Here is a 27,498-nt window from a genome sequence, read left to right as displayed (position 1 = left end):
CCAGGCAAAAATGAAGCCGTTGCTTTTGCTTACTTGCTTCCCACGAACCAATTTATGAAGACACAAACTCACTCGTCCTTGGATATATCTCAAACACAAGGTAACACCTACCACTTTGTCACTCTTTTGTACATTCAGTCTGATTTGCTGTTTGTTTGCTGCAATATCATGTCTAGATCGTGCAACGTTTGCAATAAAGTGTTTCCTAATGGAAAATCATGGGGAGGCCACTTAAGGGCAAGTTACAAGAAGGAAAAGGAAAAGGATCGAGGAGATATTGATGATGGCATGGAATATTATCTCTCTTCTTCACAATCAGAATTAGAGTTTGAATTTCATGGTGACGGTGACGCTGCTGAGGCTAGATCCTCAGAAGATAAGGTTAGAATTGCTGCTTTAAATCAAGATAGTGAAAAGAGTCTCACAGACGATTGCAGCCTTGAAACAGAAAGGAAGTATAGAAGAGTTTCGCTGGGATCAGTAAGAAGCTTATTTTCTATTATTTAAGGTTTTATGTGATATACTTAACCTGTTTTTTTTTAGAAATTATATTATTGTTTTAGTTTTAGGTGAATACAACTGGTAATACTTAGCTTTTTACTAAAAATGAAAAGTTAATATAACTACTAATATTTAGCTCTATAAAAAAAAATGTATGAAATTTCTATTCCAGTCCAGTACTATGCTTACATTTTATGGTACTCAAGGACTAACTAAGCACCTATTTTTAATTTGATTCTCGTCATTGACATGCTCCAAATCTTGCATGTTCGACTTGTATTTCCTTGGTAAACTGGTGGCTTTGCAATTAAGGTAGCTTCAAGCACCAGCCACCTACTAATAGTTTTGCTTCCTAGAAACTAGAGAAAAAAAAAAAAAAAAAAAGAAGAAGAAGATCGATTTGCCTTGTTGCCAGGAAGAAACAAAAACCTAACGAAAGCAGCTCCATTCACTGTCTACGAGCAGCACCACCATCAGTTTCATATAGACATTCATACGACACCAAGGATTCAACACCACTGCATGGTTGACATTCGACACCTGAATAACTTGAAATTAAAATCCCAATTCCCCCTTGGAACCATATTTTTATCAATCAAACATGATTTTGCTTATTTAAGATCAACTTGAACACAATCCGAGTTTCAACTCATAGAAGGGGCATCACCAAAAAGAGAAGGACAAGGATGAAAAAGACCCTATCATCTTAAGATCTTTACTCAACAGAAATATAAGAAGAAATGAATTACAAGAGCGACAACGAAAATCAAAAACTTTGTTACAACTACAACCCCATCGTCTACTCCAACCCCAAAAAACAGAGAGAACGTTCTACGTGAAAATATGATATCCAATCTTTGCTTGGAAATGTTGAGAATGGACAGAGAACAAAGACCTGTTGTTTTATTTAAGTGGGTGCAACCACCCCAGAAGAGGGTGATAACTGCAACACTAATAGCCAAAAAACCAAGAAAAGCAAAATCAACTGGATGAAAAAACATGCAGTAACCTTACATAATTTGCTCTGCATCTTAAACACCTCTTCGGTCCCTAAAACATCTCCACAGTATTTTTCTAGCTGCTCCGCTTGTTTCTTTAGTGACGCAGCCTTGATACCTGCTTCTCCTAGCTTATTTAGCATCTGCACTTGCTCACCAGCCAGAGCCTGTTGTTCCTCAAATAGGGTGATTTGATCACCTGCAGCAACTCTCAACTTCTGCAGATTCCTTGTTAATGCCAGACACTTAATCTCAGCCTCGATCTTTTGCTTGAAGAGGGCCTCAAGCTCGTTCTCAATCTCTCTAGATTTCTCTTGTTGCAATTCTGTGGTGCTCACTGATTCTTCTTTTGGTGACTTGTCACCATTCAAGGAGGCTTCCAGTTCAGCAACCATTGTCTCCTTCATCTTGAGCATAGCCTTTGTCAACTCCAGGCTGCTTTCCAAGTATTTCACATTCTGTGTTAAGCTTAATACTTGGAACTCCAATGAACTTGATTCTTTGAAACTTTCAGAATCAAACTTGTCAGATAAGCTCGATTCATGGATTTCTGGATCAGCTAAAGAGGGATCTTCCACTACACTGCCAACTTTCCCGATCTCCCCCAATTTTTGAACCTCTGCAAGAGTAGACATAATTCAGTTAACTATGCTATCATACTACCTTTCCACTTTATCTTGCAGAAAATCGACACAAGGTCTTCATCCACAACAAATTTATCTGATTCAACAGATGTGCCATCAACAACTTGAATGAAAGGACAAGTGCTATCTAGAGGTACCAACAGGTGAGGGAAAAGGGAAACACCAGGAACCAATTCAACACCAGACAAGTGACCCAACTTAGGAGACTGACCATAATTACCTAAGACATGGATCAATTCTATGCATAAAATGGGGTGAAAACACCGTGTGCCACAGACTGGAATTCAGTATGAATGCCACTTCAAAATGATGACCATGTAATTCAAGCCCATATCTTGCTTCCAAGCAACACTTACTATAAAACGATAATTAATTTCAAAGTAATTGGCAATTGGACTGCTCAGATGAAAAAATCCTGAATTGCATAAAATGGAGATAATTGTTTTTACTGGAATCACCTAACTTCTGCTTTCTTAGATTAGAAAGGTAAGTGGAGTTTAAACAAACAATGGCAGTAGGACAGTAGGGTTCGACTTCCACAGACAGCAAGTCCCAATGTTGACCATCAGCTGCAGGCCTTAAGGGCTGTGCTCAGCCAGGCACATCTCTTGCAGGGAGGGCTCCAGGCCTGGGTTGGTGGAGGATTAGTCAAGTCCAACGATGGATACCCCACCTCCTCAATACTAAAGAAAGAGAAGGGATTTGAAATATAAGTTCCAGATTGAAAATTGATATAAAGGGAGAAAGAAGCATTCAGCCAGTGGGAGATGATTGTTCTTATTGGATGCCCTAACTTTCGTGTTTTGGATTCAAGATGCAAGTTCCAATTAAAAACAGATACTGACGGGAAAGAAACACAACCTAATGCGTGAGATCAATATCTACATCACAAAGAAAAGACTGGCTAACCACATGTCCTCATGCAAACCAGTTATACCAAGTACGACGCAAATCTTTGAATGTGTAACAGGAATAAACAGCCGGAACATGGTTAGCCTTGGAATATAAATCTTTCTACCTTCAAATTGAAATATGTCCAGTAAACTAACACCAAATCCTATTGATAGCACGTACGCTGAGCTGCTGCTCTTTCCTTCTAAGAACCATGCTTCTCAATAATTTCACAATTACATTTCTGAGAAATGCTGATTACTTCGATTAGAGTTATGCGTCTATAAGGAGAAAAGGCAAAACAATTACATAGATACCTGGAAGAAGCATTACAGGACTATCTACAAAAAATTGTCAACCTCTGAAACCAAACAGCTATAGCAAAAACAAATTATGAGGTATGATACAACTGCAAATCAACAATACAATATATGATAGCACACAAATGGCCTATATAAAACACGTCATAAAAAAAGGATTATCAAATCCGATAAAAGATAGTCAAACCAACCGTTTTCAAGAGCTTTTTGCACAGATTGGAGGGAAAGTATAGACTCAACCCACTGATCCTGATCTGCCGAGGGTCGGTGATCAACCCTTTTTCCTCCCTTATCTGTCCAAGATGCTTCTGCAGCTAATTCATCTTCTGAAACATATTCAACTTCTCCAACATTCTCCTGCCCATAACCAGTATGTACATCCCCGCTAAATTGTTGTTCACCTGCATGGGCTTCATCGCTGTTTTCTCCGTCGTAAATCATTGACCTTCCACTTTGCTTTCCGTTACTGTTCACAGAATAATCACCCTGCATAAAGACAACGTTGGAGCTTCTTGAATCAGATTCCATGCTGGAATGAGAGTTTTCCTTCTCGATTTTGACCCTTTCTCCTCTAGGCTTCTTACCGTTTTCTACCCATCCCTTCCCTTGTTGAACCTGTTGAGCTGAACTACCCACACCCTTCCCACTCAAACTCTTCACCCTGTTCTTGTCCCGTGCATACCCTGACACTGCAGGCAGGTCATGCCTCACCCTAGGAGCACTAGCTGCTGTTGAAGACTTGCTACTCCGATCCTCACTATTCTCAGAATCCATGCCAGCTGCGAAAGCAGATGCAACCATAAATCTAGATTCCATACTAGACCCACTGGTCACAAACGCATCGCCAAGAGCCACATTTCTAAATAGATTGGCCGATCCGAAAGAACCATCGCTGTTTTGCATGACCTCAACCAGCTTTAAATTTGTTGGTTCAGCCTGATTCACAGCACCAGAGAATACTCGTTTCAAAACTTTACTGTTATCTGCATCGGCACTAGCATCCTTAACAACATCTCTCCTAATTCGCCTCCATTTCTTCAAGCCAAATCCCTTAGTCGGAGGTGACCCTCCAGCAGGAGATATGGCCGTTGAAGGCGGTGACTTCCCTGAATTCCCCACTTGCTCACTTCCCACACCTTCCTTAACTTCTCCATCATGAGGCAATGTATTCGTATCACCATTACCATTAGCACCCATGTCATGAATTATTCCATTCGAACATGATCCATTTGCCTTTATCTTACTGTTATCATCCCCACCATCACCATCTCCATGATTTAAGGGACAGTCAGGGGCTGTGGTTGAAATGATGGTGGTGGTAGTTAATTCATTATCTTCAACAGATTCAAGCGCAAGACTTTCACTCTCCAAATCCATAAATCTGAGGTTTAAAGGGTGGTCTCTCTGGATCAAGATCAAGATCAAGATCAAAGAACTATCATTCCAGCAGTATTATATGCAAAATCTGGAAAATAGAATAAAGTACATAACACTTTGCATCAAATTCAAATAACCCTTTGATAACATGATTCAGTCTTCCTATCCATGAACAGATTTAAATGAATTAAACAAAATCCAAAAGAAAGCATAATTCAAAAGAGTGAGATATATTATTGAAGGAAAAGAGAGAGAGAGAAAGATAAAAGGATATACCTTTTTATATCCATAAATTAAGAATGAAAGCTTTGAAATGAAATTGAAGAAGAAAGGTGAATGGAATGATGGGGAAAATCAAAAGGAAATAGAAACCATAAACTGTGCTTGAATTTGCAATTTTGTACAGAAGCAGCGCGTCCTGGCGTGGCTGGAATGAAATTGTAATTATTCATTGACGATTAGTAGTCGTGGTAGTATTTTCTAAGAAATAATTAATATTAAAAAAGAAAAGAATGAACGTGGAGAGAGGAAGTTGGGGCCACATGGAAGAGGTAAGGATGGCCCAAGAACCCAACGTGTCAAAGTGGGGCTTTGCTGGCCATTTGATCACCACCACCACCTGTGATTCTTTCTAACACTAAAACATCAATTAACAACCACCCTGAGATCTCTCATCTCATCTGACAAAAGTGTCGGCCTCCTGCTAACATCATGCTCCTTGCTGGTAAACTATATATACTTAACCCAAAAAACCACATGAAAAGACGAAATCGCCATTGGGTTCTTCCCCTTCTTTCCGTTTCATTGTAAGGGCAGAAAGATCATTTAATAATCTTAAAGAAAATATAATGACATAAACACCCTTTGCTAGCTGTCCATGTTTTTTTCACCAACTGATATCTTGGAAATGACTTAATTAGCCAGAGCACCCAAAAACCACTTGAAAGGACGAAACCGATATTACGTTGTTATAATTCACAGTGTAATGTCTCAGTGTCCATGATAAATACCACATGAAAACACAACATGTTTTATGTCTTCGTTAAATATATATCTTGCCCATGTTTTGTTACTCGGGTTAGTTAATTTTTTTTCTAATAAAAAATCTATTTAAATGATGATAATTCTATCTTGGGGATAATTTGATTAATTCATAATTTGAAATAACTCTCAACAAAAAGAAAAATTAAAAAACTCAAGGCTAGTTAAAAACTAATTTAAAAAATAAATAATAATCAAAATAATAATAACCAAATCTAATATAAAAACTAATAAAAAAATAATGAGGGTTTAATATAAAAATAAAATAAAAAAAATAAAAAAAAATAAAAAGAATAATAGCTCGAATTGGATTAAAAATAAAATAAAATATTAAGAGATAAAATTAAAAAAAATAAATTAAAAAATGATAAAAATAAGCAATTAAAAAATATAAAAAAATTAAATGAAATAAAAAACCAAGAAAATAAAAAAATCAAGAGAATAAATATCATATTTAATATAAAAATAAAATAAAATAAGATGAAACCAAAAAAAAATCTAAAAAAAATCAAAACAAAGAAAGACTAATAAAAAAAACATCATAATGAAATTTTTTCTTCATCATTTTTAATTTTTAGCTGAATAAAAAATTAAACAATTAGTTAATAAAAAATCACATGAACATTAGTTGATTTTTATTTATTCTTTTAAATAATATTACTTTTAATTATTGCATGATAAAAAAATATAATTAGCCTTGATAGCTCTGGTTATTCGCTAAAAAAATAATTCCAATGCCAGTCCTTTCTCAAATCTTCCAACATGGTTTGAGTGTTGTTTACTGTTTTTCTTTTTCATGGGTCCTCTGTCGGCTCTCGTTGGAATCTTGAGGATTTTTTTTTTAAGAAAAAAAAAAGAGTTAAAATATTTAAGAAAGTGTGCTCCTTCTTTTAATATTATAAGTTAAAATTCTAAAAGAATTTATTTTCTTCAATATAACATGTCATTGCAAGGATGTGTTTATAAAATCAGATGAAGATAAAATTTAGTTTCGATATATATATATATAAGAAGTATATTTTACAAAGATTTGGGACAAAAGGAGGTGAGTAACACCTACAAGAGGTGAGGTCACCAATGCATCCTCTTTTTATTTATTATTTCTTTATTATTATTATTATTATTATTATTTCTTGTCCCCTTAACATATGTATGGCACATACAACATGGTTCGAATATAAAAATTCAATATTGTATGGTTACTAGAATTGTCTGGTTTTCTTTTTAATCTCTTGCCTTGTTACTAGGATCTAATTTCTCTTTCTATACACACCATACACCATACTTGTAGGGTAAGATTCACATACATCATGTAAATTATATTCGTCGCGTCTGTCCATGATGACGTCCACTTGATTTGACTATGTAATAACATGGTTATGAAATAATCCTACTTCATTTGTTCCTTTCGAACAAAAATTTAAAGGGGAAATTATCTATTTTATAACTTAATTGTTTTTATATTTACCCCTCGTGTTTTCAAAAATTATAATCTATATTCTAAGCTTTGCTACACGTGTAGTAGACGTTTTCGTCCTAAATTATTTTATAGTTTAATTTATTTTACACGTATAAAAACTATAAATTATAAGTTTTTAAAACATGAAAGATGAGTATAAAAATGATTAAATTATAACATGATTAGTGTAATTTTTTAACTTTAAATGAATTGTGAAAGGGGGTAAGACTATGTGTGTGTGTGTGTGTGTGTATTAAATTTAAAGATGGATTTTGTTACAGATTTTGAAGATTAAGAATAGAATTCAAAAAGCAAACCTTGGAGTTTTATTTTTATTTTTAATGGAATGGATTGTACGTACTTTGGGATAAAGGATAACTCAATCTTCAAGATAGGGTCACAAGATTAATTGTTCCCTCCCTAAAAAAGGCAGACAAAGAATATCAGAAAGAAACCCTAGATTATGAGCTAGGGAATCAGAATATTTTTTTCTCTTAAATGCTTGTGATCGTGGGCTCCATTAATATCGAACACGATTTTGTTGATTACTGTGAATTAAGGGGTTTTGTTATTGTTGATAATGCAAAGGAAGATTGAAAGACATATATGATCAAAGCCATAAATTTGCTATCTATCCGTCACGTCATGCATGAATCTGGTAGAATTCTATGTCCAAATTAACTGTTCTTTTTTGTTATTCTATGATGTGATTATATATCCAATATCTTGAACTATACATATATGTTGAAAGTATTATAATAATCCGATCAAACTTGAGCCTAAAAGTTGGCTTTAAAGATGAGAATGGATTGTTAAAGAGATGCTAATTTGACGAGTCTCTTGTTCTTCCTAGGGTTTAAGCTTTTAGATGTGCGCGCGCTTCTTTCTTTATTCAGCATTATGGGGTATATTGTATATACATTTAATGTCTATTCTTCTCTGGCAGATCTCTCAAATCAAAATTAGTGGTCTGTTCTCTTTCTTTAATTGATAATCGAACGATACTACTGAACCTGAGGTTTTAGCTTGCTAGCATACCATGTCTGGCCAAAAGAGACTTAAATTGGTGCATGATAATATTAAGCTAGACGTTTGGGACAATCGTGGAAACCCTGTGAAGGGCACAGTTACTGCTGGATGGCACTGAAATACCTCAGAATATTTAGGTTCAGAAAAGTTTTTAGTATGTGTTTTATTCGTTGCTCGTCGGAACTTCAATATTGATAGCCTTTCAGTAGAGTTTGACCCATGAAACTCAGAGTTTTTTAAGCCCAAGGACTGCCCGGTTTAATTTCGAGCCTCGAGTCTGTCTCTGTGCATATAAAGCCTCTTAAATGTAGACTTTCCTCCTTTCTTTTCCTTGTAGGATACTTCCTCCTTTTCCCTCTCCAGTTTTCGCAAGAATCTGCCTCCAGTTGCCGACTCACTGCTGCTATTTAAAACCCCACTCACTTCTTCCATCGAGCTTGCTGCTAGCTGGGATTTCGGCCATGACCTTGCGGCAGCTTCCTAGCTTCTTCCGCAGCTTCCTAGCTCCATTGTATGCGTTTCTTAGCAGCCTGCCCTGGTTCTCATCAGTCTTCTCAGGCATTTCAGAGATGTTAATTTGAGCACCGAAAAGCACAACCTAGTCAACTGTAACAATTTCATTCTGATGAGAACCAAGGATTTTCAAAGTTACGTCAATTTGAAGGAATTCTGAGTTCTGACTTAATGTAACTATTATTAGATTAATTTAAAATTGTTTTTATTAGTTGTTTTCCAACAATTAAAATCCTTGTAAAGTTTTTTTTGAGATTTAATTATAAAATTATAATTAATATTATTAGAAATGTATGGTTTATGAAAGCCTAGATAAATGATTGGTTGTATAAGAGAAAGATGTATAACCCCTAGTGCATCCTATTTAAAGTAATCTGCATTGTTATTTGATTGTTTTTTGTAAGTTAGGTTTTTATTCGTTGATCTTTTCTAATGTTAAAGGCATTCTCTATTTATGAGAAATTCTCTATCTTATCAGGTTAAATTATAATTGTTCTAAAGTCTGAATTTTAGCATCGTATTTATTTATACCTTACATCTTTAATACCTGATGGTGTAGTTTATCGTATAATTTTGCACACTATAAATATTGAAGTCTACATCTGGACCTTCAAAAAAATTGAAAAAAAAGGTTTTTGATATTTTGGTCAAATTCTAAGGATGATTATAAACCGGTTATGATATCTTTTTTTTTTAACATGAGAAAGATATAGTTTTTTAATGAAAATATGCATTGAAAATTTTTAGGATTTGATCGTATGCATTAAAATAAAATATTTTTTTTTGTTTTTGAAAAGGAAAATTAATTTAAAAGTTTTTGAGATTTTCTTGGAAATGTTTTGATTTTTTTAAAAATATTTCAGAGAAAACAAGGTATTTTAATACCGAATTTGTATTTTACAGTGTAAATATACAACCTCATATTATTCAAAATTAGTACAAAAATATTTAAGAAAATCATAATTTTTTTGAATTAATTTTTGAAAAATTTTGGATTTTTTTGTTTTTTATTTAACACCCAGGTAGGTTAGGTTGGGTTAGGTCGAGATCTTTTTTTTTTTATGGGTGGGGCAAATCCGGCCCAGTTATATGGGCTAGACCAAACCAAGTCTAACCCATCAGAGGAGTGAATTATTTGTAAAACGTGAACAGTTCATGCTCTACATGCAGCTCTGCAGTTGTAGATGACAAAGAGGAATGAAGGTAACCTAATAAAGGGGCAAGAACTAGTTATTGTCACTGGCCCAACATGAAATGGGTAAAGGTTCTAGAGGAAGAAGAGGAAGAAAAGAAAGAAATTTACAGAGAGGAGAGGAAAGAGAGGAGACAGATGCGGTGGTTGCTCTACCACTGGTATGGGTCTGGGTTGGTGGTTAATTCGGCGGTGATAGTGGCGATGACAAAAGGCCATTATAGAGAGGAAGAATGAAGAGAGATAGACAATGGTAGTAAAAATAGAAGGGAGAAGCTGATTTTTTATGATTTTTTAACCCGATTTTTCTCTTACTCAGGCCATGAAATGCACCCCTATTTATAGGAGGTCGAAGGCAGATATTTTATCTTTAATGGTGCCAAATCATGGCATTTGATTTAGCTGGTAAGGATCCCAACCATTTGTTCAAAGTGTGCATCGTGAGTTGTCAAATCTGCAGGAAAAGGTTGTCTGAGTTGGCCTATTTAGGCTACGTCGTCTCATTGTCATTCAGCCTGAACTGTTCATATGAGGCTGTAGAGAAATTGCAGGATCATTTGCGTGCATGTTTTGTTAGATTTGATGGAGAAATGAAACATTAAATGCACTTGAAAATTAGCCACTAAAGTAGCTTTTTTGGGTAAAATTAGGGAAGACAATGAACGGTGACCACACGACGCATCCTCTGGTCCTCTCTCTCTCTCTCTCTCTCTAATATATATTCAAAATGGCACCATTTTGGATTGAATTAGGAATTTTTATCGATCTTTAATTTAGTCCTCCAGCTTTCAATTTCTTTCAACAGAACCCCTATTTGATCCTAAAATTAGGATTTAATACAATTAAACCCCTGATAAATTATTTTTTGAGCCTCAGAATTACGTGTCTCTTGCAATATGATCCTTGGTCTTGGATTTATTCAATTTAACCCCTAATTGACCATTAAACTTTCTATTTCACCCCCAGTTTTTGTTACTTAAGCCCCTAAAGTTTGGCGTATTTTATATATTGATCCTTGGTTGCTAATTTTATCAATTTAATCCCTAATTGACCCCAAAACTTTGATTTTCTTATAATTTTGCTCTTTATTTCAATCAATTAACTTGGTAAAAATTAAATTTGGTCTCTTAAAATTCTAATCTTCTCAATTAAACCCAGATTAGGCTCCTAAACTTAAATTTTCACCAATTCAGCCCTAAATAAAACTAATTTGACCAATTTAAAGTATAATTAAGTCCTTACACTTAAGTATATCCTTTAATTAGACTTAAATTAATTCTTAAACATAATTAAAATTTAATTTGACAGATAATCGAATCAAATTGGCTTACTAAAAATTTAATTATGTCTATGAACTTAATTTTTATACAAATTCATTCAATAATCATTTAATTTGACCTTTAATTTTTATTTTTTTCCTATTTTTTTGGCATAATAGGGTACAATAAGATCATGGATTTCCTTCGAAATTGCAGCTTAATTTCTCGACTTACTTTCTTTACATTGCTAGCCTTTATTTTCTTTATTTTTTTAATTTTTATTTTGAAAAATATATTATTTTTGGGGAATAACCCAGAATTGAGTTATGATTATTGCCCACCTCTTTACAATGCTTACAATAGAAAGTTTCATAAAAGACTTTATGTAGTAAGCATTGTAAAGAAGAAAAAGAAGAATGAGAGATAATGAACTCATCATATTAAGAAATAATGAATCATTTTGAGGGCTAGAAAGCACACTCAGAGTAAAAAATGGAAGATTTTTCTTTTAAAAGTTTAAAGATTTTGAAGTGATTGAATTGTCATGGGTGATCTATCTAGAAAAAATTGAAAAAAATATTTTTTAAGGTGGTCTTATTGTAATGGGTGACCTATCTAAGTGAAAAACAGAGATTTTTTAAAATGATGAAAAATGCATAGATTTTTTTTCAAAGTGGTTTTGTTGTAATTGTAACTTGACCAGGTGAAAACCTTAAAGATTTTTCAAAGAGGTGAAAAATACAAAGATTTTTCAAAGTGATCTTGTTGTAATAAGCGACCTATCCATGTGAAAAAGTCAAAAAAAATATGAAGGTTTTTCAAAGTGGTGAAAAATATTTATATTTTTCAAAAAGATTTTATTGTAATGGGCTACTTGCCCGTATGAAAAATTATCAACGTGGTAAAAAATACGAAGATTTCTCAAATTAGTTTTATTGTAATAGGTCACTGACCCAAATATAACATTTTTAGAGGTGGTGAAAAATATGGTGAATTATCAAAATGGTTTTATTGTAATGGGCAATCGGCCCAAATAAAATCTTTTGAAGGTGGTGAGAAATGCAAGGATTTCTCAAAATGGTTTTATTATAACGAGCAACCGACCTAAATGAAAGATGAAAAGAGTTTTCCAAGAGGTCTGATTATGATAGGTGACGTACCTAGGTGAAAAAATAAAATATCTTAAAAGGATGATATGATAGGGCTCGAAGATGCACTATTCAATAGACGAGAGCTTAAAGAGCATTTGAAAAGAGATAAAACTTGAAGGGGAATGAGGACTGAAAAATGCACTCGAAAAGAGATAGGATTAGAAAGCGTATTATATAATAGATGATGGCTTAAAAGTACACTCGAAAGGAGGTAGGGTTAGAAAACACATTATTCGAGGGGTGAAGGCTGGAAGGCGTCCTAAAAAAGAGACAAGTTTATAAAACAAACTACTAAGGGGTAAGGGCTATATGAGGGGTGAGGGTTTTAAGACATACTCAAAAGGAAGAAGGTGGGGCTGTAAAGCACACTATCTAAATGATGAGAGCTAAACAGCCCGCTCAAGAAGAGGTTATGGTGAGACACTGATCTGTTAAGGATGAAAGTAATGCATCATGATCAATATGCATGTATACTTACTTGTAAAGCATTATATCTCATGTTTTCTCGTAAGGGGAATCATAGAGTTAGTCTTATGTGTTTTGCTGGATTACTGCCCAGTCTGATCATACCTCTAAGTGTTCAATTCAGGTTTTCTTTAGGGACAAGGTTATGTGAAAGACTATTTGGTTATTTACAAGGAGTTGTTTTCACAATGAACTTTTAGAATTTCAAAGTTATTCTGAACAAAAAATCATTTTGATGTTTATTTAAAATAAACTTGTCCTAGAAAATTCAAGCGATTCTCATAGATAGATTTGTATAAGTATTGATAAATTTTTGTTTTGCTTTTGGTAAAAATATGAAGTGATGTTTTATCGGTCAAAATGGGTTCAAGATCCAATCTGAGGGTTTCAAAGAACTAGTTTTCAAAGCATTCATTTTAATTGCATGACTAATGAGTTATTTTGCATAGAAAAGCATTGTCTATCAATCCAAATTGGTTGCATTTGATCAGAAAAGGCTTGATTGGACATGTAATGTAGGCTTTGGCTCTTGACTATGAAAAAAAAGGACATATATTAGCTTGAAAGGTGCTTAAGTATTTGAAAACTAAGGATCACTAGTTTTTTGCATTTACTTCCCAGTATAGGGTGTGATCTTAGTCAAGCTTATTTTTCAAGAAAAATACATTAGGCTCAAAAAGGGAATGTTAGGGATTTTTTATATTTTGTAAAATGATGATCAAAGATGACCTCTCTACATTTCAACCGCATGTATTTAAACTTGGCAAACTTTGCTTTCTTTCATGCAAATATGCAAAATAATTTCTCATTATTCATGTAGCCAAAACTTAGCTTTAAATTCATTTCTTTTATTATTCATTTAGCCAAAACTCAACTTTAAAGTCTTTTCATGGCATTTGGGTTGTTTTGCAGGTTTTATAAGTGTTATTGTATCACTTGAATTTTCAGAACTTGTTTATTAGAATAAGCACTAATTTGATTTTATTTTTTTTGTATTAAAACTTTGATTTCCTAAAAATCCTTGTGAAAATATGAGATCAAGCTTTTTTTTTTTTTTGCCGGGGGGGGGGGGGGGGGAGAGGAAAACACCTAAGAATTCTTAAAGTAGTGATTTTATGAGTAAAAGGTGTGCTCAGTGTGTTATTTACATGAAACAACAAAAAATAAGGCACATTATGAACACGTTATGTTATTAATAAGAAATATTCAATTGAAAAAGAAAGCCTTATGGCATTATGAGCCAATTGCCAATAAAACTAAAATAAGTTGAAGTATGACAAAATCAAAATAACTTTGCAGATATGATCAAATAGATGTAATTATTAAGGGTAAACTCCATAAACTCTGACAAGTATTTCCCAATGGCATGGAAAGAAAACTATCCACCTAGCTGTAATCAAATACATGAGTGACACAATAAAAAAGTTAATGTCTTATCCCAATTACAGGAGTATAAAAGTAATAAATAACTTAGCAAGTATGAAGTTAATCCACAAGGAGGTCAACTATATATATATATATATATAATTATGACTCTAATACCAAAGAGGTTGAATGACTAGTACGTGGCGTTGTCGAGAGGTTGAATGATCAATACATGATATTATTATACCTGAGAATGATCTTTAGATTGGGTCATAAGTTTCTAGTTGATATACTGAGTTTGGAAAAAGAAAACAAATTTCTAATGTGAATGAACAAGGCAAGACCAACAATGTTAAGATCTTTGATCAAACATAGATCATACTTAAATATGCAGAAATATAAATATTGCAAGAATATAAATAATAGAAATAGAAATAAAATCTTACTTAAATTTGTATGATAAATCAATATATGAGATATTGGTTACAAAGAAGAATGGTTATGGGAAAATAGGAGAGTAAAATTTTATAAGAAAAAATGATAGTCCTCCCTCTAAGGCTTTAAGAGTCCCCTTTTATAGAAGATTCGCAACAGATGAAGCCAAAATGGCTTTTGAAAAGCTTGGAGATTCCTTTAGAATCCTTGTGCTATTATCTTTCATGTTTAGGTGACGACAAAAATGAAAATTGCCCATTTTTTTATAGGATTTTTGTTTGTTATCTTCTTGTAATCGACATTTAATTTGTCTGTTTGTGGTATTAGGTATGGAGAAAAGGCCAAAAATAATGGGCTTAACAACAAAAAAGACTCAAAATAGTTGATTCAAAAAAATATGAGCTCTAAATAGATAAGCCTGAAATACTCATTTTTTTAGTGCCTCTTGATGGGTGGAAGAATGCTAAAGCAGTCATCTTCGTTATTGTCTCTATGATATTTTTAAAATAGATTTTATAATCAAAACTGAAGAAAAGAGATATTTAGCTTATAAAATCTTTTGAAACCATCCAACTCCTTTCTAAAAAATCCTTACAAAACATCCAGCTAGAAACTATGAATACATCCACGTTGGTTTTATCCAAGTTGGGATAAAACCCCTTTCAAGATGCTAGATTTCAAAACTTTCAAGACTCATTTCTAAGTTCTACTGAGTCTAGCCTTTGTAATGACTAAGTTTCATTTAACTATTATCAAACTTAACCATATCCCTCAAAGATAAAAATATCTTACAAAGTATGCTACTACAAATAAATACCTATACTTATAATATACTGAAAGGATCAATCCTTATTGCTCTCATATTTAAAATCCACTACAAAGCCATGTTCTCAGCCTTTGCCAGCAAACATAAATTTCAATCCTAAAAACGAGAAAAACTCATTTTATAAACAAATTTATCCCGCTCAAACACTGTTGTCCTAAAATCAATGCAATGAAAAGATATATCCCTTCTAGAAGATTAGATCCTTAAAGGAGCAGCACAACTAGAATTACCTGAACCACCTTAACCTAATGTCCAAATAAAAAACATTTCTCAGTACACAAATGACAAAGTTAAATTGTCTTTTCATTGACACTCTACAAGTTCTAAATTCTCATAAGACTCCTTTTCTTTCGACACTCTACAAGTTCTAAATTCTCATAAGACTCCTTTTCTTCCAGTATAATAGATTTGGAAATAATTTTTAAAATCCCTTATGTTATCAATATCCTTTATCATGCAAATCCTCTTAGAAAATCTAAATCTGATATCCTTTTTACTAATTTCCAAAATGAAACTTATACTACAAATATATTAAAAATTGTTTATACAAAAGTTGAGCAACCATCTACTCCAATATTTTTAGCTGTTACTGAAAACATCCAAAACGAGCTGAATATTTTAACTTCAGATAAGCATTTTATCATCAACAAAACTCTTTTCAAAAGAGATTTTTATGGAGACCATAATTCTGAAAAACGATCTTAGTTTTTTTAAAACTTCTTCCACTAGAGAAATGATATTTAAAAATAATTATATGCTTACATTGAGACCTATAAGGTACAAATCTTATTCTTTGATTAGTTTGAATTTCATTATGCACCAACACAACATATTACATATCCATTTGCATCCATTAAACATGTATGTTGTATTACAACCCGTTCCAAAATTCATGTATGGAACCTCACCAGTGGAACTACAGTTGAGTCTGATCATCCACCTTTGTGCAACATACAACTTACTCACAAAGACCAAACAGTTAATGCAACTCCATACAAAATGCCTGGAGAAGACACCCTTACAAATACTAAACATATCATTCAACAAGATAATTTTACAAATACAAACCTCAATACTATAGGAAACAACTTACCAAACTAGAAAAACAAATACCAGAAAACCCAATTAACTTTATGAACGATAAAAACCTAGTCGACCTTAAGCTAAAAAACCCAATATTCAAATCATACTAAGTTACCAAGACAAGCCAATCACAAATTCAAGAAAATCAAACAGAGTTTCTTAGAGCCATTAAAACACACTTACAAAACCTTGACCGAACAAACTTGATAATTTTTTTGTTACTCCTGGTCATAACTTGTGATTACTTGTTGATCAAATCATGTCAATAAGCTAACCAATTTGGTTGCTTTTGATCACTACCTATGGCATTTCATCGATCAAGTCATATCAATAAGTTGAGTCATTTGATCACTCATAATCACAATCTATGACTTATTATTGATAAAGTCATGTTGATGAGTTGAACCATCAGACCCACAACAGTTTATAAAACAAATATATTATTTTTTCTCTAAAAAACATAACTTTTTAAAATTTTTAGAACAAGTGTTGGACCTATATGGGTAGTGAGAAATCAGGTGTTGGACCCGCGTGAAACGATAAGAAAATTTAGACATTAGACCTGCATTGTCACCTTCCACTTCGAGTCAATCCTCCCATCTCAACATAAAAAATAGGAGCAGGACTTTAAATATAGAAGGAGTGCCTGTAATTATAGGGTAAAACATTATAATTCCCACTACTTATACAAGTTGGTTTGGTCAAGATCATCATTGATGGTCCTTCCATAATTGGCTAATTGATATTTACAAACTTCTATCTTCTTATCTTGACAAGTTATCTTTCTTAGCACTCTCTAGCCTTAACATTCATGAGATCATCATTCTTTCCATCTCATCATAAAACTTCTCATAATGGTCAATATAATGACCAAATTGTCAATGGTATTCTTTAAAAGTTCTTATTTGGATTTGGATTTGGATTAGTAGAGGTAAATGTTTGAAAATTATAAGTATTGTAGTTACTATCGTGGTATTTTTTTATATTTTCCTTCATAACCTCCACCTTTGACATCATATACTTTAGCTTATTTCTTTCTTCTAATAAAACCCATCTTCTTAGATGGGTCAACAATTACTAAATTGGTAAAATGTTGTGTTGTGCTCCAAGCCAAATGCTCAAAATATAAGGCTTTAAAAGTATTAAGAATAAACTAACTATCTTTTTCTCCAACAAAAAAGGATTAACTTGAGCAACCATCTCACTCCATCTCTAGGCATACTCTCAAATAGATACCTTTTTCCTTTCTTTAAAACTTGCAAGCTTGACATATTAGGTGCAATATCCATGTTGAATTTGTATTGCCTAATAAATAAGAAATATGAATATTCCTCCAATTTTCTGGCCAAAAAAGGAATGTCCATATGCCCTAGCTAACCATCCCATGCAAAGCTTAATTTAGGGTCTGTTTGAGATTATGGTTGCGATTGTGGTTCAAAATATTTTTTATTTAGAAATATATCAAAATGATATTTTTTATTTTTTAAAAAAATATTTTTAAAATCAACATATCAAAACAATTAAAAAATATAAAAAAATAATTTTTAACATTTTTTTTAAAATTTTTAAAAAACACGAGTTGGTCCGCATTTTCAAACTATCACTTAACGTGGTTAATTTCTAGCAATAGCCATTGACTATGAAACATTGTTATTTTAGGTTATATTTTACGGAAATAGATTTTAATTCTTTAGATACCTAAATTCTAGACCCATTATCTTATTAATTTGTTTTATCCGAATTTCCTTAACAAATTCATTTGACTGGATAAAATTAAGTCTTGGGACAGTCTTGACTACATAAGATTATATTTAGAAAAATTAAAATTTATTTATTTTAAAAATTATAAATAATCAAAAGATATAATTTGGAAAACCTATTTTTTTTTTAATTTTACCCTAAAGCTTAGGTAGTTTGGAATTCTTCAAAAATCTTAAAAAAAAATTCAGATTAGTTCGGATGATTGGAGGTTTTTTTTTTTTTATTGTTTTTAGTGCTCACCGGCCCTACTTATGGTGCTGGGAGGATTATTATGTCATCCCCTTATGCTGCACTTGTTAATTAATTGTTAGTGGTGGCGGTGGTGCATAGATTGATAGGGAGAGATCATGACTCGTTGAGAAATATATATATATATATATATATATAGTACACACACACACACTGTATTTCTTAAATCAAGGGCACACACAGAGGAAGAGAAGTATTATATGTTAAAGCAAAGAGATAACTGGTAAAATGAAAGAACAAAAGGATGCTCATAATGCCACCTTTTCTTCATGCTAGTTGGTAGAGGACCTCAATTATTCGAAGTCAAAAGAAACAATAATAATAATGTATTAACTAGTTTAGAGGCTGATGGACACATGTTGGTATGATTGATTAGAACATCCACCTTTTAACTACCTGTTGAGTTTCAGTTGAATTTAGCTTCCACGTCTAGCAGAGGATATAGACTAAAGCAAGCCAGCCAGCCAGCCAGCCAGTGGGTTGATCACAACTTTTGTATATAGACTAAAGCAAGCCAGCCAGTGGGTTGATCACAACTTTTGCTAAAAAGAAGGCTTTAAGGAAGGAAATATGGAGGAAGACACGAAATATAAAAAAGAGATGATACTTTAGTCTTCAATGGTCTTTAGGGTTTAGGATTGGACCAGCAGGTCATAGCTGATACACACACAATCTGAGTAAGCGCAGCCTTCTTGTTTGATTAATTTGATTCAAATAATTAACCTGTTAGGCCTAGCTAGATAGGCACCTTTATATTTGAATATTAGTTAAACCATATCCATAATTCAAGCTGATTAAATCCCAAAAACATAGATAAGGAAGTTGGTTCAAACTCAAACAAGGCAATAAGAGATGATGTAGAATTTGAATAAGCCATCAAATTCTATTGGAACAAACCCTACCATTCTCAAGTTGCCTTGGTTTTGTGCTCAAATGTATACGCTGAGTAATATTTAGGGTACAGTGGCCCCTTGCCTACAGAGAGCTACGCAGAAAAAGAGTAAAAGATAGAAACCTAGCTGTATATGTGTATGCCCAAGGAAGGAGTCGCTGAGGAGATAGACATTGGGTGGACTGGTCTTGGCTCCAATTCCCGGTGCACAATGGTTTCAAATTTGTGTCAGATAAGTACATCTGTATACAGGGAAAGCATAGATTAATTTATTCAGGTCCCAGTTTGAAAAGCATTACTAGAAAACACCCCACTATGGACAAGGTCTGAGTTGTGGTTACCCTCCCAATGCCCTATCCTGAGTTCTTTCTGACCCCTTTTTTGGCTTCTGTGACAGGTTAGAGAGAGGAGAGCCCCATGTCTATATATCATGATTTATGAATTGAGAGATTGGAGTGCACAACAACACAACACATGAAACAAAAGGATATTGGGTGAGCCCTAGGCAAATTATTAAATAACACTATACAATGTTGCACCATTAGGACCTATAAATTTCTTTTTATGCACTAGTTTAATATTTTAATGTTCAAAAACCTCGCAGATCCAGCACAGACATTAGATTCCCTCTTCTTCTATAGAGCTTGTTTTGAGAGAGAGACAGGGAGAGCAGTTTTGAGGAGTTGCAGCAAAGAAGGCCTCTCTTTTCTTCTGTATCTCACGTACTTGCAGCAAGAGGTTAAGGTAATTTCATTTACTGTTTGTGCTATACTCTAGTTGCATCATAACCGGCTTCTTATGGTCTAAAGAACTTTTGCTTTTACTTGTTTTAATCAATGAAACAATCTTAATCCAGTTTCTGGAAGCCGCTTTTATGTTTTAGAAGTCTGATATATGAATTGATCACCTATTGTTTCAGAACAAAGCTCGCGTTCCACATCTACAACTGTTCATATGTGAACATGGCCGTATTCTCCTGGTAGATGTTAAAGTTAAACAGTGTATTGGTCAATATATACTCTGAGAGGCAGAAGAAAATAGGTGTATAGTCTGACTGACAGAGGCCCACAGTGAGAGAAGATATGTATGCACACCACATGCAAATTTCTTCTGTGTGAGCCTTACCGTTGCATTCATCTTCTGGCTATAATTTTTGGTCAGAACTGCTCACTTAAATATCACTGTCAGCTTAAATGGGAGCAAAGAATCAAATCCAATGGAGAAAGCAAGAGCTCACCTTCTTGGCTGCTGCATATTTAGCCAAATATGGTTCCTGTAAGGACATGTGATGCAAATAATGAAGGGCCTTTATCACCTCCCAGTCTGTGACTTTACTCAAAGTACAGCTACAGAGAGGTACTAAAGCAGTAAATTCTTGCGGAGAAGAATATTGCCTTCTAAGCATAGCTTTCTAAGAAAAAGTTGCTTTCATGGTCATGGATGAAGAAGGATCGCTTGCTGGTAAACTTCCTCAAGAACCCCCTAGTGGCCTCACCATCAAGATTTCTACTTCTGGCAGCAGAATTGGTAAGAACATGTTAACTCCCCTTGGTTGTTCAAATTCAGATTCAGCTTCTCCAAACTTGAAAAACTCAATTGAATCATCCCCATGTAACTCTCCACTGGTGTCACCACCTTCATCAGCCTTTGTTTCAGCCTTACAGTCACCATACATATCACCAAGGGCTATAACCCCAAAACCACAAGAGAACCCAGCCCCACCTGAGAACCTAACACCAGTCTCCCACTCCTCACCACCATTCTCATCATACCGTGGTTCACAATCAGATGACATACCAAGCAGCTCTTACACTCCCCCATCAGACCAATATGAATATTCTGATGACCCCACAGAGGCCAAGCTCAAGTATGTCACTTGTGTTCCGGTCCCAGATCCTGCTCCTCCTAGAATCTCATTCTCTTTTCCAGTCCCACGCATTTCCTTTAAAGGGCCTGTTTCTCCAGCTTCCAATGCCAAACTCAGGAGCTGTGATGTTTACATTGGCTACCATGGTCAGAATCCTAATCTTATGCGCTTCTGTAAGTGGCTTAAATCAGAGCTAGAGCTTCAGGGAATTGTTTGCTTTATTGCGGATAGAGCCAAGTACTCGAATACTCAGAGCCATGAGATTGCTGACAGAGTTATCTGTTCTGTGACTTATGGAGTTGTGATTGTGACTAACTCTAGCATCCTCAATCATCCCAGCTTGGAGGAGATTAGATTCTTTGCTCAAAAGAAGAACTTGGTTCCAATTTTCTACAACACCGGCCTTGCTGAGATCACAGGTCTTCTCAACTGCAACTCAATTGATAAAGAGTGTAGAGAAGTGATTGACGGACTAGTGAAGTCTAATGAGTTGAAGCTGGAGTTCAATGAGGGTAATGGGAGGAGCTGTGTAGCTAAAGCTGCTGGGATATTAAGAGCAAAGCTCGGGCGAAAGAGTGTGGCCGAGAAAGCTGCAGAAGGATTTGAGGAGATTCCATTTCCAAGGAACAAATGTTTTGTAGGACGAGAGAAGGAGATTATGGAGATTGAAACTGCATTATTTGGATGTACTGATAGTTCTGAACAGGATTATGCTGTGCCGATCATTAAAGGAGAAACCAGTGGGCAATCTGAGGGCCTTGCAGATGAAGAAAGTGATACTTTTAGCAGCACCCGAGGAGGGAGATTTATTAATTTGGAATTGGGAGGGAAGTGCAAAGAACCGACATTGGAGGCTTGGGTGGAACCAGTTACGGGAAGGAATTCATTGAAGAGATCAAAGTACAAGAAATCGAAAAGTGGGAATTACAAGACCCTGGATAGCAGTGTGTTTTGCATAAATGGCGTTGCAGGCGTTGGAAAGACAGAACTTGCTCTTGAATTTGCTCATAGATATTCCCAGCGGTACAAAATGGTCTTGTGGGTTGGCGGGGAAGCTAGATATTTCAGGCAGAACTTATTAAATCTATCACAGAATTTGGGGTTGGATGTGAGTGCTGATGCTGAGAAGGAAAGAGGAAGGATTCGAAGCTTTAAAGAGCAAGAAAATGAAGCATTTGAGAGAGTCAAAAGGGAATTGTTTCGAGACATGCCATATCTGCTCATTATTGACAACCTTGAGACAGAAAGAGAATGGTGGGAAGGGAAGGATCTGCATGATTTGATTCCAAGGAACACTGGAGGGACACATGTGATCATCACAACAAGATTATCCAAGACGATGAACTTTGACATATTGCAGCTGCCACCGTTGGAATTGACTGATGCAATGATCTTAATGAGAGGAAAAAGGAGAAGAGATTATCCAAATGAGGAACTTCAATTTCTTCATAAATTTGATGAGAAATTGGGAAGGTTGAGCTTTGGCCTGTGGTTGGTTGGGTCACTTCTTTCTGAGCTTGCAATTTCTCCATGTGCACTTTTTGAAGCTGTGAACCAAGTTCCGCTTGAAGATGGTTCTACTTACTCCTACGTGAGCATGAGTGATGAGCAGTACTGTAAGAGCTATCCTTTCCTAATGAAACTTCTCCATTTCAGTTTCATTATCTTGCAGCAAACCGATGGAAGAAAAAACCTTCTTGCCTTAAGAATGCTTCTTGTTGGTGCTTGGTTTGCCCCAGCTCCCATTTCAGCAACTTTGCTGGCCACTGCAGCTAAGAACATGCCCGCAATTGGAAATGGATTCAGAAAATGGACCAAATGCGTGAGCCTCGCATTTTCTTGCTGCTCTGGGTGTAGATTGGCACCCCAAAGCGAAGAAGATGCCGCCACTCTTCTTGTTAAACTAGGCTTAGCACGAAGAGCCAACAGACAGCCAGGTTGTTGGATTCAATTCCACCCAATAACTCAAGTTTTTGCAAGAAGAAAAGAAGGTTTATCCGCAGCCAAGGCTACAGTCCAGGGAGTGAGGAAAGTTAGCAATCCATCCATCAACACAAACCATCTATGGGCATCTGCATTCCTTGTCTTCGGATTCAAATCCGAGCCTCCGCTTGTTCAACTGAAGGCTATTGATATGGTTTTGTACATAAAGAAGACAGCTGTGCCGCTAGCAATTAGAGCCTTCACAACGTTCTCAATATGTAATTCAGCATTGGAGCTTTTAAAGGTGTGCACTAATGTGCTTGAAGAAGTAGAGAAGTCATTTGTATCGCAAATACAGGACTGGTGTCATGGTTCTCTTTGTTGGAAAAGGAATATTCATGGTCATCAAAGGGTAGATGAATATTTGTGGCAAGATGTGACATTGTTGAAAGCTAGCTTGCTTGAGACTAGAGCAAAGTTGCTGCTTAGGGGTGGTCATTTTGATGGTGGTGAAGAGCTGTGCAGGACTTGTATAAGCATCCGGACAGTGATGCTTGGTCACGATCATGCTCAAACATTGGCTGCCCAGGAAACACTAGCAAAGTTGGTTAGAATGAGAAGCAAAGTATGATCCTAGTAATCTCTATCGATGAAAGAATGGATTATCAGATACCATGGAGAGCTCAGTTTTGTTCACATCGTAATCATGTTTTTAGCTAGAAACATAACCATTAAGTTACTCATAATGTAGTTTTCTCCATTGCATATTATAACATTTACTTCAAGTTGATGAAGCCTCAATTTGTTTGTCACTTTCTGTATATTTTGCATGACAAAGATATTCAATTAGGATTTTTTTTTTCATTCCTTGGAAGTGTGGATTAGATTTTAGAAATGGAAACAAGAACACATCTTGGATGTAACCCATGAAAGTAGAGGGATTGAAAAGGACAGGAAATCTGAATTGTCAAAGTTCTGAAGGCACCCCATTGTAGTAGATAGAAGGTGTTTGGTCGACACCCTACAATGACAGCTCTGGTAGATAATTTGATAACAAAACCAATACTCATCAGTGCACATATTAAGAAATTAAGGCACTGAAGTTGTTTCTTGAGATCATAGGTATCTGAAATTCTCATTTGTTTTAGCTACATAGCTAAAATAAGTTCATCTTCATCTTTTAATAATGGAGTATGGAAATGAAAATCAGTTAAAAAAAATGAAGGATTGAAATTGAATCCTTATATTTCTTCCACAGCAGGGCTGCCACTTCTAACAGATGCCTCCAGGAATATACATTACTGGAACATTTTTGATAAATCAAATCTATGGATTTTTTTTTTCCAGCATGAAGTCTGGAACAATTATTCAAATGAAGTGCATACAATATGCTGACCTGATCACAATTTTCCTTGTAGATCAAGGTTGAAATTGTTGTTAAAAGATATATAGAGAACTCAACTTAGTTAAGTTTACGAAGAACAGAAATTATAGAGGTAAAAGTAAAGAACAAGAAGCAGAACAATATTTTATTAGGTTATTATTATTCTTCAACTTTTACTTGCAGATAAAATCAAATACTACAAATTATAAAAATCATAACAACCATAATCACTTTTATTAAAAAAATTATATAATTGACTAGACTTATCCTAAATAAACTTAAATCTAAAGAATAATAATAAAAAAAACAACATAAAAAAAATCATGCCATTAACAGATAAACAGTAATAAAAGAAAAACCATAGCTTAATAACAAGCTTTTAGCTTTGTGCCATAACTTCAACACTCCTCCTTGACTCCAAAGCTATACATTCCAATCATTTCCTTTAAGGTTTCAAATCTATTTTTAGCTAAAGTCTTGATAAACAAATCTAGATTAGTTAGTATTTTTCTTAACCAGATTAGTTACTTTACTACCATATATGTTGCTATGTATTATACCTATGCAGTAGAGTATACAACCACTAATTGCTTCTTTGATTCCAATAGAAAATGCTTTCTTCCTAGCTAAAGAATAGCCTAAAATGCTCATCATTTCTTCATCACTTTTAGCCCAATCACTATTAGAAAAAACCAACAAGTTTAACATAATTAGATTTCATAAAATGCATGCCAAACTCTATGGTCTATTTTAGATATCTTAGAACTCTCTTGGCTGCCACAAAATGAATTTGACTTGGACCTTACATAAACCTAAATAGGTAATTGACAGCAAACACAATGTTTGGATGTATAGTAGTTAAATATAACAAGTTGCTAACTAAACTTCTATAGGCCTTACCATATGTTTTGGATGCTCCATCCTCCTTTATTAGCTTCTGTCCTAGTACCATAGGTGTACTAACTAGTTTGTAATTTTATATCGCAAATTTATTTAGTAGCTTTAAAGTAAACCTCTTTTGACATAAAAAATAACCTTTCATAGATTGAGTTACCTCTATACTTAAGAAATATGTTAGCAAATGAAGTTCATTCATCTTAAAATTATCCTTTATATTGGCTTTAAACTCTTTTATAAGTTACTCTTTATCTTCTGTAATCAATAAATCATCTATATATACTAACACAATCAGTTTATATTTATCAACATACTTAATATATAAAATTAATTCATTCATACTCCTTTTAAAGCTTGAGCTTAAGAGATGACTATCCATTCTGTTGTATCTTCTTGTGAGTTGGTATGTCATCCAGTATCTAGGTTTGATTCTTTTCGATCATAGTGAGCTCCTCCTTCATTGTTATTGTCCAAACTTGTAAACCGATTGCTTTTTTAAAATCTACCAGCTTTGCTTCAACAACATTGCACCTATTATAAATATCAACTAAAGACCTTATCCCTCTTACTTATATAAAGAACTTAACTTAATTAAGTTTAAAAAGAACAAAAATCAAAGAACAAATAACTAAAAGTACAAAAACAATAAGCAAAACAATATTTCATTAGGTTACAACCATCCCTTAACTTTTATTTCTAAATGAAATCAAACACTATAAGATCATAAAAGATAAGAGATAAGAATCATAATAACCATAATCTCCTTTATCTAAGGAATTATGTAACTGAGTAGACTTATCTTAGATAAGCTTAAATCTACATAATCAAAAAGAAAAAAACAATATTAAGATAATGATGTCATTAATAGATAGATAATAATGAAAGAAAAACCATAGTTGAATAACAAACTTTCAGCTTTGGTACCACAATAGAAATCCATGGTATTTTAGAATCATTAGACCAATAAAATTATAATGATGAAGTTCATTGCACTATAATTCTACGATTAACATAAATCAATTCGGTTGAGGAGTTTTTGAAAAAAAGTTGCTGATAAAAATAGATTGGAAAAATTCCAACTCAAACACTAGAAACAACTAAAAGATTATGATGGACATTTCAATAATCCATAGAAAATGATACAAGAAAAATATTGGAAACAAGTGCAAGATTGCAATGGGTGTTTCAAACAACAACAACATCATTATAATGTTCAGTGCATAATAGGCTATTTCAAATACACACATCTTTCCAACTAAGTGCTTGGAAAGCAACAAATAAACTTCAACTGATACACACAAATGTTAAAGATTCTTAGAGAACAGCTTCACTGCATAATCTTTATAAATGATTATTCTAGATTTTATAGGATTTATTTTTTTAAATTCATATTTAAGATTGCTAATGTATTTTGAAAGTATAAAACATTAATGGAAAATCAAAGTGACTGCAAGATATAAATTATAAGGTCTAATATTGGAAAGAAATATACCAATGAAAGATTTCAACCATTTTTTCATGAATTTAGCATTGAACACCAACTTACAGAACCATACACGCCACAACATAATTGTGCGAGTAAAGGAAAAAATAGGAGCATCATAGATATAATTAGATGCATTCTATATGAAAATGAGCTACCAAAAAAATTATAGGCTGATATTGCAAACACAGTAGTGTATCCTGTGAACAGGATATCAACTAGTGTTTTATATAAAATAACCTTATTTGAAGCTTGGTTTGGATACAAACCAAACTTATAACATTTTAAAACTTGTTGTTGTCTTTGTTTTACTTATATGCCACATGTTAAAAGAGACAAGCTGGATAAAAAATCTAAACCAAAAGTATTCACTAGATACAACATTCCATCCAAAGTTTATAGAATTTTCCAACTATAAAATAAAAAAAAATTGGTAAGCAAAAATGTTAACTTTATAGAAGACAAACAATGTAAATGGGAGGAACCAAAAGAG

At 33.9% G+C, this 27,498-nt stretch overlaps 2 protein-coding genes and 1 long non-coding RNA gene across 5 annotated transcripts; 2 read left to right on the top strand and 1 right to left on the bottom strand.

The window, feature by feature from the left end:
• The first annotated feature begins 113 nt into the window (after positions 1–113).
• LOC105112859 (uncharacterized) lies at positions 114–27,498 on the top strand. The gene is made up of 3 exons (XR_839851.1): positions 114–465; positions 19,373–19,380; positions 27,487–27,498. It is a non-coding gene; the product is annotated as an uncharacterized LOC105112859 (long non-coding RNA).
• Positions 1,186–5,386, bottom strand: LOC105112857 (WPP domain-interacting protein 1-like). 2 transcript variants are annotated; one of them, XM_011008741.1, is made up of 3 exons: positions 5,008–5,386; positions 3,546–4,758; positions 1,186–2,118 (listed from the first exon to the last, which is right to left on the bottom strand). In XM_011008741.1, the coding sequence occupies exons 2-3, from the start codon at positions 4,729–4,731 to the stop codon at positions 1,409–1,411; spliced, it is 1,896 nt and encodes a 631-aa protein (XP_011007043.1). In that variant the 5' UTR covers positions 4,732–4,758; positions 5,008–5,386; the 3' UTR covers positions 1,186–1,408. The 2 variants fall into 2 exon arrangements, with proteins under 2 accessions (XP_011007043.1, XP_011007042.1); XM_011008740.1 differs by having other exon boundaries at positions 3,546–4,819; positions 5,008–5,385.
• On the top strand, positions 19,797–24,053 carry LOC105112858 (P-loop containing nucleoside triphosphate hydrolases superfamily protein). Of its 2 annotated transcripts, XM_011008743.1 has the most exons (3): positions 19,797–19,945; positions 20,056–20,195; positions 20,371–24,053. In XM_011008743.1, the coding sequence occupies exon 3, from the start codon at positions 20,882–20,884 to the stop codon at positions 23,870–23,872; it is 2,991 nt and encodes a 996-aa protein (XP_011007045.1). In that variant the 5' UTR covers positions 19,797–19,945; positions 20,056–20,195; positions 20,371–20,881; the 3' UTR covers positions 23,873–24,053. The 2 variants fall into 2 exon arrangements, with proteins under 2 accessions (XP_011007045.1, XP_011007044.1); XM_011008742.1 differs by having other exon boundaries at positions 19,797–20,195.

Source organism: Populus euphratica, unplaced genomic scaffold (genome assembly GCF_000495115.2).
Source record: "Populus euphratica unplaced genomic scaffold, PopEup_1.0 scaffold371.1, whole genome shotgun sequence".
Classification (NCBI taxonomy): domain Eukaryota; kingdom Viridiplantae; phylum Streptophyta; class Magnoliopsida; order Malpighiales; family Salicaceae; genus Populus; species Populus euphratica.
This window is presented reverse-complemented; position numbering and strand designations above follow the sequence as displayed.

Bases quoted from the DNA above. Each gene is read 5' to 3' on its own strand.
- LOC105112857 (XM_011008741.1), bottom strand. From the start codon at position 4,731: ATGGATTTGGAGAGTGAAAGTCTTGCGCTTGAATCTGTTGAAGATAAT. The intron at 2,119-3,545 runs GTTGGTTTGACT...CTACTCTTGCAG, and splicing joins GCAAAAAGCTCTTGAAAACG to AGGTTCAAAAATTGGGGGAG.
- LOC105112858 (XM_011008743.1), top strand. From the start codon at position 20,882: ATGGTCATGGATGAAGAAGGATCGCTTGCTGGTAAACTTCCTCAAGAA.